We start from the raw sequence: 14517 nt of genomic DNA on the forward strand, positions 1-14517 counted from the left end.
TCAGTATCAATTAAATACTGCCGCAAGCCGATAGGCCATTAGCGCAATTAGCACAAACAATATTGATTTTCAATTCAACATCCTTATGATCATGTACGGCACGAGCATGAATGTGTGTTTCTTCGTAATGCTTCTTCGTAAGGAAATCAACTTATCGCTAACTGGAACATTGGGCGACACTCCGAATTAAATGGTGTCATTGTTTTATCGGCAAATAACAAACACATGGGGATCCAAAGATGGTAATACAAATTACAAAATTATATAAAACCGTTTTATTAATTTTATTCATGTTTCATGATTGCGGCTTTTATTTTTTCCAGATAATTATTTATCCTTATTCGCATGACTTTACTCATAACCTCACGGATCGAATTCTACTATATCTATTATTTATTACTGATATTACTATATCTGTTTGTTTTCTTAACCATAAGCTGTGTTTGTCTTAGGATTTGTCATTTTAAGACTTTATTCCCTAAGTTGTGTTTTACGTGTTTTACGTAAATTCCGTCATGAGCTCAAAACTGAAACTAAACTATAAAATACTTATCTTCCTGACAACCCGGATAAACCGTTCCACACGAAGGAACGCGGCGGATCCGCTCTGAGCAATCCTTCAAATCTTATTTGAAATTACCGTTATAAACCATTTGATTTGAGTCTAAACAAGCTGAATATTCAATTTATGTGCACAGAAGAACGATCTGGGTAAGATTTGTTACCTTTCCTGTCTTGCGTAGCTACTGTTAAACGATTGGGATAGTCAATTATAGAAAATTCTACAAAAATTAATAAATCTCATTCATATCATTTAATTAACATTCGGTCGATAGTAATAAGCTGTATAGCTAAACTTAATATATTAAACAATTTTATATTCGTATCCCCTCCTATGTGGTTACTTTGAATCTGACAGTTACAGGTGTATGGCTCGTTGTATATCAGAGCTTGTTTCACAATCCTTGAAGTTAATTAATTTCCAGCATTTCGCATTAATATTCAACGCCCTGTCAGTTCGTTTGATTAGAGTCGATTAAGCCTAACTGCATAAATAATCTCCCCCAGTGTTTTATGAAGCCGTCGCGTAGCCTTCCTCTGAGTAGTAAAATAGAGATGAGTTTTTGCTTTGCTACTTTAATAAATGAGAATCGTAATAATAATTCCGCCAGATATCGGTATGTTTGTAATTAATCTTCTGCCTTTGCTAAACCATGACTTTGACCTAAGTTGAGCGTGTTGTGTTTTCTTCTCTTGAATATTATTACTACTCTACTCGGTTAGAACTTCGTTGGCAGATTATTTACTTCCTTCGTTTTCGCGTTTCCACTAGAATGCAATCCAAGAGTTCTGGTGCACGTAGCTGACCTATCGCGCAGTCACGATCGCCAATCGTTGAAGACCGCCTAGCAAAAAAAAAAGCGTGATAAATTGAAAATATTAAACTCAGCTCTGTTTAGCGTTTAGCGCAATGATTCACCGTCAAGAAAATATGAGTCCTTACTATTTCTTCGCAAAGAAAACCCACTCTACAAGGATCGTTGCTTCACGGTATTGGAAATAGCAAACGAGTGTGTGGGTTGGTTTAGTTCGCAAGGGGTACGCCTCACGTATCGCTTTCAAACGATTGCAACATCTCATTAGAAAATGCGCGTCCTATGCCTTCGGTGTGTCGGTCAGAATTGTTATGAAACTGAAGACGTTTTGCCTTTCACCCGACTGGTCTTAGTGACCGCATAACGTTGGTTCTGCAGCAGGAAAACGGCGGGACCGAAGCTTCGCATGGAAGCAATGTGGCCCAATGGTTTAACGCATGAACTCTAACAAACGCGAAGAAAAGTCTAGTCGGGGTGAAAAATGCATTCTTTCGATTGTGCCTATGCTTGATGCTGAGCGTATTGTTTACGATGCGTTTTAGCTGTTGTTATGGTAATAACTTAAACTGTATGCTGCTGCATATTTACCCTTCGCAACAGGCCTTTAGTGACGGTTGCGCACGCTTGTTCTATATTCATTTCTTCCGCTGTTGTGTGTGGGCAAGTGCATCTCAACGATCGTAGCTATGGTTGGTTTTAGTCGGGAAGAATTAGTTACACGGTTTGTACTCACGCGTCGAGTGTGTTTCTAGCCCACGAATGGTAATATAGGACCCATACACACGATGAACCAGTAAAATCAGTGTAGGAGAAGAACAATGTATCCATTTGTGTTCAAATTTGAAACCATCGATCGTTATTCTATGTACGGTCGGTGTTTGGTTACCCATTTTTTTTTTCTAGGTTCTAATGTTTATAGTTTAGCTTTCCAATTATTTTCACCAAATTAACCTTTTCCTATCATTGTCCCACATTGTTGAAGCAGCGGCACAAAATTAACTTACTAAAGGAGCGACCCAGTGTGGTGTATGTGGTAAACTGCGCAGGTCCACACAACAGGATTGCGTATCAAATCCCAACCGGATCGTTTCCCTGTAGCAAGGACTGACTATCTGGCTTCGTGGTAAAAATAAGTCTTGACACGGCCTGGCCGTTCAGCAGGCATCAAAATTATATTGTGCTTTTGAAGTATTTTTAAAATTATCAGAGAAAATATCATCGCAGACATAAACTTTACGCCCAATAGTACCATTCAAGATTATCTGCACCAGTTATCTTAACTGATCTCAATTAGACATTATCTTTGTCGTCCTTCCAGGCGCACTCGTGTGCATTTGTTCAATGAAATTGACTATAAAACAATTTGCATCGCACATTAACATCTTTGCCTTTTGGCTAAATGACAAAGTGCCGTTCATATCGGTGCAAAAAGAAACGATGCGATTTGTTACGTTTATCTCTCGGTTCAATTACTTGCCCTTAATCATACGGGCCCACCCGTGGCGTTCGATTGAGTCGTGCCGTGCATGTCTCGTTCGAGCTGTCGTCAATAAGCTACTTGGGCGAGCTATATGTGTCGTGAGAGAGGATGATTATGATTCGAAATTTATGTGTTTCTTGCACTTAAAAACCTGCTTCAGTTGGTGTTGATCTCTGGTGTGCGAGATGCCTAACTGACACAGTGATATTTTAAATGTTGTACTTGCGCTATTTCCGTTGCATCAGATCGCAAATAATTTTTCTGCATCTGTTGTGGATGCTGGCGGTTGTCATTGCGGGACCACCCATCCACTAGACATTCTATCTCCCACCCGTCCTGTATATTCATATTGAACAATTCAATTTGAATGCATCATTAAGCATATTTCCTATTCTGTTTGTTTTTTTTGTTCACCCAGACGCCATCGATCCGACAATGTTGTCTTGCTTATTATAATGTTTGTCTACTCTTCTCCGTTCATAAGTATACTTGGGCCAACCAACACAAGACAAGAGCCACACCGAGGCAATTTTGTAAAGCAATTTGAAATTCTATTCGTACGCGTCCCATTCATTGCTATCGTTTTTCTTTCGAGTTGCTTCGTTTAGCATGACAGAACGATCGAACGATCGACGGTGAAAAAAACGGGATCTAATCGATGTTCGGTTATGGCATTAGATCGGCAACATGACGGTAATGTACAAATTATGCTAATGATCGTGTTTCCCTAATTGTGTATTGTTTCTTCTCCACATTCTAACGACTTGATGCGATGATTTGAGAGTCCGGACGTGGTTCGATATAAAGATGAAAATATCGCCACACACATGTATAAATAATGTGACAAAATGTAGCTGTCCAGTTTTCATTAAATTTTTTACAAACATTTTCATCATTTAAGTAGTATAAATAACAGTTACAAATTTTGCATGAATTTGTGCAATTTGTTTTTTTTTTAATGTATTCAGAATTCAGGACCGTGCAGATCATAAAAAAGTAATCAACAATGCAATTTATTGCATCTAAATTTAAACCACTTCACATCTGCATCGCTTAATTGACACTAACGGCGATCCATTAGCGCTTATTTAGATAAAGCCAACCGAACACGTTAATTTCTACGCGTACCACAAAGAAGTTGTCTATAAAGTAAAGTACACAAAGTATATGTTCGCGCTACCCCAAAATCCTTTAAGGAATGCACTTTTTATCTTCCGAAGCCGTCTGGCAACTGTTTCATCGTCGCAAAAAGATGAAAGAAACGATTAATTCAAACCGTCCAGCGTACGGCCAAATTGGTCGCTTTGTGTGCACTTTGATCATAAGGACGATTTTTCATTCCAACGTATATGTACATATATGCTTTTTTTAATTCCTTTCAAAGCACCAGCGGTTTATGCGAACCGGACTTCGGCTAAGCTGAACAAAGGCGCGCAAGGATATGGGTGGTTCGTTGCTTTAATTTCAAGCTTCACTCTCGGTGAATGATAGACCGTGATGGTGTTTTAATTGAGTAATGTTATTACGGGTTGGTTCTCTTCTTCCGAGTGCGGTTTGAAAACGACCTAATGAAAATTTCGAATCCATCACCACACCACAAATGGTGTTGCTTTCGTTTCTCTTTTCGTTGGGAAGAGGAACCACACGGGATGCCTGACCTGTGTCTATGTCAGCGTTAAGATTTAAAGCATCAAACGAAAGATTCGCAATGATTCTTGGAAGATTAGAATACCTAATCTGACCGTCTCGGTCTGATGCGAGTATGTGTGTGTTTTAACAGTTCTTCTTCGCTATCCAGCAGTGATTCACCCAGTTTTGGAGGATTGCAAAGTGCGCCAACTCATCGACCCATCCGTTTTAATGTTCCATGCCTTCCCCTAACCAAGGCTGACATCGGATGGGCTGTGAAAAGATGTTAATCTCCTCGTACATATTTTCCATTCCTTATCCCGTTTCGGTCGACGTGCTTAGCGTCCGATTTATGACAGATATAGGAGGAAAAAATCGGCGTAGCGCATTCTTCATTTACACCCATACTGTCTTCTGTCTATAGGACCACCTAGACGTTAACGGTGGTCAAAGGTAAATGCATGGTCGGCATGAAAATGCACACTCTTCAGTATTTCAGAATCTGACAACCTTCATCAAATCGCTTTAAGTTCGGTACTGGCGAAGTTGGTTTCTGGAGCACAATCCCCTTTTTATGTTATTTTTCTTTTGTCAAATGGGTAATAGAGATTTAAACAATAAAATTTAACTAAACAAATATTACAACATTTCCATTTTTAAAATATTTTCAAACAAACTATTAATAACTTCTTTTTTTCGTTTATTTGGCAGAAGCTGCAGTGCGAGAATCAACCTTGCGGCTACCAGAGGTCACCGATGGCAGTGGGAGTAGTAGAATAGTATCATCAGTATCTGATGGCCACATTAGTACCAATAGTATTATTAGCAATAATATAGATAATGACGATGGGTCGCGAGCGCACGAATTGAAAAACGGTACGATCGAATATGCGTACATAACAAAGTTGGCGCGATCCTTACACCAAGATGATTTGCTATATGAGTCCAAAACAGGTAAGAATTTAAGCGATATAAGGAAGCTTATTCTAGCTTATCGTCGTCCAAACACACATTGATAACACATTGTATTCTCATTAGTTTACAAATAGTTTCGTCATCATTTCACTCATCTCACCCATTTCATTTTGTTTCGCATACAGACAAATTGATACCATTTCCTTGTGCTTCATTGCTAATAACTCACTTTGTTTCTCATGTTTTCCAGATGTTTCTGATGGACGGCGTAGCTCACAAATTCATGCCACTGGTGCGTTTCGAAGTAGATCATCAAAAATCTGGGATCCTCATCCAGAGTACGAGCTCAATGCATTCGGTACCAGAATGCATTTAAAGCTTTCGCATGACGTAGAATTTATTCAGAAGGATATGAAGGTAATAGGAGAAAAAAAATGTAATCATGCAACACAATTCTAGCATCATTATCAACTTTTTTCCTTGTACTAATATCTATCTATTTTATATTTAAGAATAACAATTAGTTATTGGATCCTTTAGGAAAAGTATAAATTATATTTGCTACTACTACATGTAGGCTTTACCTTTACTTCCCACAGGTGACCCACTTTTGGCCAAATGAAACTGTACGCAAACCCGAAGATCACGAAGAAAGTAGGTGGCTTCAGGGCTGTTATTATAAGGGTACCGTCGTAGGAGATGCACAATCCACCGTACGCGTCTCATTATGCGAAGGAATGGTAAGTCGAATATGCTCATCCAACTCAACTAACATCAGCTGAATCAGTATGTAGCCTCTGTCAAACGGAAAATTTTTGCTTAATATTTCTGGCTTCCCTATATCTGGCTTCCCGTATTCGTATATACAGTCTTCTGTATGGGAGCATCGTGCAGTTGGAATTTGATATCAATTTTATCGAGTTATCATTACACCGCGAGAGAACCCACAGTGAAGTTTTCTAGCTCATTGTACAAATGTAACATTTTCTGCCTTAATTGTCTTAATACATGATATTACAAGACTAAATACATGCATTATTAAACAGTAGAATCAAATTTCCAAACCAAATAAAACTAGCAATCCGTTGATCGGTTAAATCGTAAGTACAACTCGAAGTTTATTTTTATAATTCTTGAACAAATATTTTGTTTTGAGTTATATAATTTTGTAATAGACTGATTTCAAGCACACTGTTAAAATTTTTGATGTAAAATTACGCGCGTTGGTAAAATTGCTATAGCCACCATCATGTAAACGCAACCACAAGATTTCATCAGTTGTACTTTTATTGTAACCTTTTTTGTATCCCTCAGTAAAAATGGTAAAGAAAAATATTATAAGTTTACAAATATTATTTGTATATATCAAACATTACGAACCTGCAAAATCTGTTTTGATGGATTGTTGTCAAAACTCTTATACTTTCGTGACGGTAACCTTTTTTTGTAGCTTTTTTTGTACTTCGATCCCAAATTTGAAAGATTGTTAAAACATTGATGGTTGTTAAAAACATTCTTGCATATTTGATATACCTCCTACCACCGCTTCATTGTTCTTATTTCCAAATAACATTCCAACATTTCATTAAAAATATTAATAAATATCCCAACAAACCAGTTCGATACACACATGTGCGTCGCATTTTTCATTTTATCTCTCATACTATAAGTCATTCTGTGAAAGATAGGCCTTCCTTTAGCATCAAACAATTATTTTTCTGCAAATGTTCATTTTATTATAAATACTCCTCAATTTTTTTGTACATTTTCTGAATGCTTGATTTCACAATTGGTTAATTTTGTATCGTTTGTCGATTCCGGGTTGGGTTTCTAGTAGACGTGCACGCACTTCTTGGGCAAGAAGAACTTCAGGGTCTTGGTGACCGACTTGTTGCTCATGTCCGGGTTGACTCCCTTGCGGATCTGCTGCTTGTACAGCTGGGCAACGGAATCGGTGACGTCACGGCAGTGGACATCGACGTATTTGGGAACCTTCTCGGCAGCCTTGCATTGAGAGGCGCAGGTCGGAAGCGGACGGCTGGTGAAGCAAATCTTGTCACCCTGTTCGACGTACTGGGCCTGATGTTTCACGGGGCAATCCTTTTCGGTGTACTGCTGCTTCTCGAAGAAGTACTCGTGGTTCGGTTTCTCTTCCTCCGAAGAAGACGAGTCCGACGACGATGACGACGACTCCGAAGAGGACGAGTCCGAAAAGTCAAAGTCCTTGTAGTAGTAGCTGTAACGCTGACGACCGGCTTCCTGCTCACTGATGACGTTACCGAAGTAGTACTGGGGCTTCACACAGTGCTCCTGCGCCTTCTGGTGGTACTCGGCGAAGTAGGCCTGGGCTGGACCGCTGCAGTTCATTCCACTGAGCGCATACGAGGCGGCAAAGTATTCGGGCTTGCGCATAACGCACTGATCGGGAGTGATGAAATCGTCCTCTCCCTCGCCATTGTTGGTACCGCAAAGACCGACGAAGTTGTTGAAGTACGACTGGTCGGCGAAGAAGCGGGCACGGTATCCATCGTACACAATCTTGATGTCGTCATCGCGGAAGCTGATCTCCAGCTCGTTGCCAGGGAGAGCATACACGCGGATCAGCGGCTGATCGCCACCATCATCGTTGGTGTACATTTCGACGGCGTACTTCTCGTGGATCTGCTGGGGCTTGCCATTGATGTAGACCATGGGGAATTCGTGTCCGTGTGGGATGATATCGATGTTGTAGTCGTTCTGCTTGTACTGTCCGAGGATAGCCTTGAAGAAGAGCTGGTTGTCTTCGCCCTGACGTGCCAGAATGGTGATCTGCTCGTCCTCGCCGAAGCCGTTCTTCCAGTTGTATTCGTAGTCCGAGTTGAAGAAGTGCGAGTCCTGTGCGTAGAAGTAGTAGTCGGGCTTGACGGTGTGCAACACAACATGCCAGCAGTTTCCAAGCTCGTAGTCGTAGGTCTTTCCATCGAAGGTGTTGACGAATTTGTTGGACACAACGCAAGACGCTGGAGGAAAGAGGAAAAATAGTCATCAGTGACCAATATTTATCGCTAAGCAACTCGTATGGTAGGCGTGCGTGTATACTTACGGTGGTAGTTTCCGCGGTAAGCGTAGTTGAACATGCGCTCGTAGTAATCAAAGTCGGGGTGGATGGAGAAGAAGTAACGGGCGTACTCGCTTTCGATCGGATAGTTCTGGATAGCGAAGCTACGATCAGGTGCGTAGAAGGAAGCGTTGTAGTAATCGAAGTACGGAGCCAGCTGGAAGTCGAACTGGAACTGGTTGTGTTTGCCCTGGAAGAAGTAGTCCTCACTCCAGTACGGGAAGGTGAAGTAACGAGCGTAGTCGAAGAACTGGTAGGTCAGGTTCTTGGCGTAGTAAGACATATCCTTGAACTCAAAGTTGAACGAGTACTGGTCGAAGTAGCCGGCCTGACGGGTTGCGTTTTGGCATGCGGGCAGTTGGAAGTAGCCCTGGTCCATCTGCTGCTTGCAGCGCTGGCCAGCCTCAGAGATGCGGAGGAAGTGGCGGTACTGCTCGGACTGAACCAGCTTACCCTTCATCGAGACATGCGAGCCACCCTGGCACTTCTCGCCGTATGCGAGCTCCCAGTCCATGCTGCCGATCTTGTCGAAGTTCAGAACGTTCAGGAAGTTAAGCTTGGGCATGTTCGGGTACTCGTTGGTGGCCGAGAAGCACATCTGGAACTGTTTGCCAGAGAACGGAATGAATTCGTAGAAGGCGCTCGACGAGACGTATGGGCTGAACGAGAAGAACATCAACAGACGCTCCTTCTCGTCGACCGGGCTGTCGGCGTAGGCGGTGGTGAACACGAACTCAGCCTTCTGCTGCTTGCCCTCGAAAACGATTCCGAAATCAAAGACATTCACGTCGCTGTTACGAATGCCGGCACCGGCGTTACGCATGAACTGCTCCTGACGGCGTTGGCTTCCGGCGTAGTACACGAAGGGCTGGGCGTAGTTGAACTCGTTGTAGTATCCAGAGTATCCGTGACGACCCTTCGGGTGTTTCACGTCGGCAGTCTGGAAGTCCTGGTCGTAGTCGGCCTGCTTGTGCTGCAGCACGAACTTCACATTCTTCACACTGGTACGCTGAGCATCGTAGTACAGGTTCAGCTGATGGTAGTGGTAAGTCTCCGAGGCGAACGGATAGACCAGCGCGGACCAGTAGTCGTGCTGTTCGATGTGCTTCATCAGGTAAGCATAGTCGATGAAGTCCTTATCGTATTTGGCCTGGAATCGCAGAGCAACGCCGGTCAGCTCATGGCCGAACGAGGTCTCGAACGACTTGGTGGTCTGAGCGCGATCGTGCAAGATGTGCACGCTCGGCTGCTCGGCCATCGGGCGCAGATCGGTGATGTCCTTGTATCCAGTGTACGGCCACGAGCTCATGTGGAAGAGAAGCGCGTCCTTCTTGGGTTCCAGCGGCTGTACGTTCACTTCAAAGTCGTTGTTCTCAAAGTCAAAGCCAAAGTCGAAGCTGAAGGGCAGGTATCCCTGGAACTTCTTCTGGTAACCGGCGACATAGCGCTGGTGATCGAAGGGCGTGATGAAGCCAACCTTGGCGTCAACCAGGCGAGAATAGGCCATGTTCACATCAGCAGATCCGTTGAACCAACGCGGCATATGAATGAAATCGTCGTAATCCTTCTCGGGATATCCGGTCGGGGTCTTGTAGATGCTCGGGTGAGTGGTGGCGGAGGCCTCGAACTCGAATTTCATCAGAGTCGGGGTCTTCAGGCTGTAGGTGAACGGCAGACCGGTTGCCAACGGGAAGGCCATGGTGACAACATTCTGCTGGTAGAACTTGGTGACGTTGTACGCGAAACCGTCTTCGAAGTCTTCGAAGTACTTCTTCACGAGACTGGGGAACTGCTCGATGGTCTGGTTGTTGAAGGCGAAGAAGCGCTCTCCGTTGAAGATCTGGAACATGAACTGACCCTCCAGCTCTTCAGCCTCCTCGGGGTCAATGTTCAGCAGCTTGGCAATGCGGGTGGTGGACCACTTCTGGAACTCCTCCTGGTTCTTGTTTCCGAACTGCTCGTAGTAATCGTTCTGGTACTTGTGGTTCTTGCTGTACTGGCTGAAGTAATCCTTGAACAGGGACGGGTACTGTTTGTAGTACTTGTAGTAGTAGTCGCTGGACTTGTACTCGTGGTGCTTGTTGTAGCTATCGTATTGCTTGTCGAGCAAATCGAAGAACGTCTCCATGCTCGAGACCAGGTAGTAGAAGGTCGAGAAGCGCTTCAGGCCACCCATGTTCTTGCGCAGGTGGAAGAAGAATCCGCTCGGGACGTAATGGTCATCGGCAGCGATCTGGGAGAAGTACATGCGGTACGAAAGCTCGAGTTCCTTGAAAGCGAAGTCGCGCAGGAAAGTGCCCGAGTACTGCAGGCTAAAGTCACGCGGGTTCAGGTGCTTGATGGCGGCCTGGGCGTTCTGAGCGAACTCGTAATCATCATCGAACTCATCGGCCTCAGAAGCGCTCTCCAGCGCGGTCTTGACGGCGGCGCGCACGTACGTGCTCGGGTCATAGTGGGTCTGCTCAGCCATGCGCTGGAGCATGTACACCGGGGGCTTCGTACGGATCAGCAGGTAGACGGCGGCACAACGCACCTCATGGGCGTCTCCGGTGTTCTGGTACACCTTGAACAGCACAGAGCGAGCCAGACGAGGGTAGTTCTCGACCAGACGGTCCAGGGCAACAATGAAAGCCAAACGCTGGAAGTGGGTCACTGGGATCTTACCCTCCAAATACGGCTCGAATACGTTCAGGATTTCAGGATGGCCCAAATGTCCCAGACAGCGGATGTACACTTGCACCTTCACACTGTCACCAGCCTTGACGGCTTCACGCAAGTGGTGTGCGAACCACGGCACAACCTTGTGAGCGACGATCTTGAAGTCGGCGTCAGCCAAACGGCCGAAGCTGTGCACGGGGTAGTAGTTGTAGGCAGAGCGGTTGTTGACCTGAGCGCGGTTCAGGAAGTCACAGTAGGAAATCAGAGCCGTAGTGTTCAGATACTCCTGGTGCTGGACAGCGCTGGACGTCACCAGCAGGAAGTATTCGTGCATAAGAGTCTGGGTCGGGTAGCGGATGGTCTTGGGCAGAGTAGCGATAACGCTGGCGGCTTCATCGCCACGCAGTTTCTTCTCTTCGATCAATTCCTTGATCACCTTGAATGCAGGCGGGGTACCGGCTTGGGCCAAAGCATCGCGGAATGTGTTCCAGGCGTCAACCTTCTTAGCGAACGACTCGCTATGGTTGCTGCCTTCCTCGCGTTCCTTTTGCGAGACGAACAGCTTCTGGCAAACGTCGTAGATGTCCTGGTAGTGCATGGTGCGCAGAACACGGGCCAAAATGGTAAACTTGTTCAGCGTGTTGGACTTGGGGACCTGGGACATTTCCTGCAGCTCCTCAGCGATCTCGTACGCCAGCTTGTAGGTATAACGGGAGGCATCGACGTTGCGGGCGTACTGGACGCTGTATCCCTTGTATCCGGTGAAGTAGGGCAGGAAGGGAGTCTGAGGGGCTTCCTTCATGCTTTCCGGGATCGGCTGGTAGAAGTCTTCCTCGCTGCTCAGGGAGTAAGAGTCGGACTCCGAAGAGCTGTAGAAATCGTGCTCATCAGACTCATCGGACGAAGAGCTGGACGAAGAGCTGTTAGAATCATCGGAGCTGGACGAGTCGGACGAGGTGTCGTTCTGCTTGCGCAGACGGTACTGATCGCGCTTGTACGATTCGTAGTACTGCTTTTCCTGGAAGGCATTCAGATCACGACGGTTGCGGTTTCCGCGACGCTCGACTTCCTTCACCTGCTTCTTGTACTGCTCGGAAGGGCTGATCTTGTAGTTTTTCGGCTCCTCCTCCGAGCTTGAGCTAGAGTCCGAGGAGCTGGACGAATCGCTGGAAGAATCCGAAGACGACGACGAGGAGTCATCGGTCTCGTTGGCCGGACGAACGAAGTTTTTCTTATCGTGAGCCATGTTGTAGCTGTACACCAGATCGACAAACACCTGACGATCGTCAGCCGGGCCTTCTGGGTACTTGTCGAAGGGCGTGATTTCATTGAGGGTCATGTTGACCTGAGCGTAGACCATGGCCTTCTGGCTGTTAACCAGAGACGGGCTGACGACAACCTTGTTGACGGTGGACACCGACTGAATGGTGTAGTTGTACCAGTCACCGGTCAGATACATCTGGGTCACCTCCGACTTGGTCATAATGTTGCCCATCTGGTTGGTGTTCGGCTTGAAATCGCTGAATCCGCTGAAGCCAAAGTGGAAGCCCATGCGCTGCTCGCAGTGGTCGAAGTTGCGGGACTTGACGACATGGAACACATGCTGGTTCTCCTCGAGCCACTGGGGCTGAGGAACCCATTCCTTGTGGGACTGGAAGTGGTATTCCGGGACGGGGTTGACGTCGTACAGGGTTTCACATTCGCCGGTCACCGATGGCTCCATGGTCTTGTACACACCGGTGAGGGTGTTGTTCTCCGGGAACTGGTTGAACTCCGACTTGATCACGTACGCTCCCTGGGTGTCCAGCTGGAACTGGCTGACCCAGCCCTTGAGCATGTTCACCTCGTGGTTCGGGACGGTCTTCTCAACGTAGAAGCCCTTGACGGCTCCCTTGTTGTAGTAGATTCCGAAGGGCTTCGAGCTGAACGGCATCGGCTGCCATTTCAGGTTGAAGCGCGACAGTTCAGTGCGGTATCCGCGGGGCAGATACTCGTTGAACGCGGCGTACATCGGACGGTCAATGTAAGCAACGACGTAGTTGTGATCCTTGGGACGGATCACCAGGTAGCCGTGCGTCACAATGCCGGTCCAGTAGTCTTCGAGGTCCGGCAGAGCGGTCATGGTTTTCGTCGTCACGTTGTACACGTACTCCCGGTTCGGTTCCCAGGCGCCGAACTCGAAGCCCGTCTTGTTGAATGGGCGGAAGTAAGGGAACTCATACTCGTACGAGTATTGGTACGCCGTACACAGCCCCACTGTAAAACAGAACCAGAGATTAGTTATGCTATATAAATATATTTCGTGAAAAGTTGAAGAATCCTGCGAATGCTGTAGCAAACGATGGCTAAGAGCACTTACCAAGCGTGAGGAGAAGTAACTTCGCAATCATGGTTCGGTTGTCCTCAGATGCCCGGATGCTTTGATTGCACTCCAAAGCTCGAATGTGCCTTCTGGTGGTCCCAGGATCGTCTTTTATACCACAGTTTTGCTGATCCTATCTAGCCAGCTCCTAATCTAGTCCTAATCTAGCTTCTATCCTAATCTATTCAGCTACGTCGCATAGTGTATTGACCGCTGTATTGCACGATTAAGTATTTTTTACCGTTCACATGTTTACAGTCTGATGCTTATCAGTACATTACTAACGCTTATGGCGCAAACAGCTGAGAGTGGTTTGTTGTGGAATAAACCAACAGACTTTCAATGAAATTTAGCATTTGTTACCAGGATCAACGACATTGTTTACTAATCAGTTATTGTGAGTGGTTTTGCTATGAATTTAAATGTATTGTAGATTTTTCTTTGTGTAGAATCAGAAAATTGAACAATCTGTTTGATTTTATATGTTTGGTTTTAATACGCAACATACCTTAGGTTAAATCAAATGCAAATTATTTGTTTGTTTATTTCCAAGAAATAACATATTTATTATTTGTTTATTTCCAAGACAACAGTTTTTGATAAAGTAATAGAACATACGTTTGTATGGAGACAACCTCGTGTGTTTTACAAAAAATAAATTTAAAGAAAATCCATACATAGGGTCTGGCCGTTTTAGCGTAAAAAGGTAAAATAAACTCTCTCTCTCTCTCTCTTCTTGGCTTTAACGACCTTACAACAGGTCACGCCGGCCATTTCTGGCTTACTAGACTTATTTTTACCACGTAGCCGGATAGTCAGTCCTTGCTACGGGGGGACGGTCCGGATGGGATTTGAACCCGATCCGGCCGTGTGAAGTGGCGCCGTTTATCACATGCACCATCGGGCCCCCGTAAAATAAACTAACTAACGTAAAAAACATGTAAACCCTGCATATGGAAAAAATTGTTCTGTTAAACGGTAAGCACGTTTACCGCAATTA

The 14517-nt window shown here is 45.0% G+C and overlaps 1 protein-coding gene across 1 annotated transcript; it reads right to left on the bottom strand.

The window, feature by feature from the left end:
* Positions 1–6173: 6173 nt before the first annotated feature.
* LOC125763671 (vitellogenin-A1-like) lies at positions 6174–14135 on the bottom strand. Its single transcript, XM_049427028.1, has 3 exons — positions 13515–14135; positions 8483–13411; positions 6174–8399 (listed from the first exon to the last, which is right to left on the bottom strand). Exons 1-3 carry the CDS (start codon positions 13543–13545, stop codon positions 7231–7233), a joined length of 6129 nt encoding a protein of 2042 aa, XP_049282985.1. The 5' UTR covers positions 13546–14135; the 3' UTR covers positions 6174–7230.
* Positions 14136–14517: the final 382 nt, after the last annotated feature.

This window comes from Anopheles funestus, chromosome 2RL, assembly GCF_943734845.2.
Source record: "Anopheles funestus chromosome 2RL, idAnoFuneDA-416_04, whole genome shotgun sequence".
NCBI classification, from domain to species: Eukaryota; Metazoa; Arthropoda; class Insecta; order Diptera; family Culicidae; genus Anopheles; species Anopheles funestus.

What these genes read in the sequence shown, in the direction of transcription:
- LOC125763671 (XM_049427028.1), bottom strand. Translation starts at nt 13,545, where the DNA reads ATGATTGCGAAGTTACTTCTCCTCACGCTTG. An exon ending in GTTACTTCTCCTCACGCTTG is followed by an intron (nt 13,412 to 13,514) that starts GTAAGTGCTCTT and finishes TCTGTTTTACAG; the next exon opens with TGGGGCTGTGTACGGCGTAC. An exon ending in TTACCGCGGAAACTACCACC is followed by an intron (nt 8,400 to 8,482) that starts GTAAGTATACAC and finishes TCTTTCCTCCAG; the next exon opens with CGTCTTGCGTTGTGTCCAAC.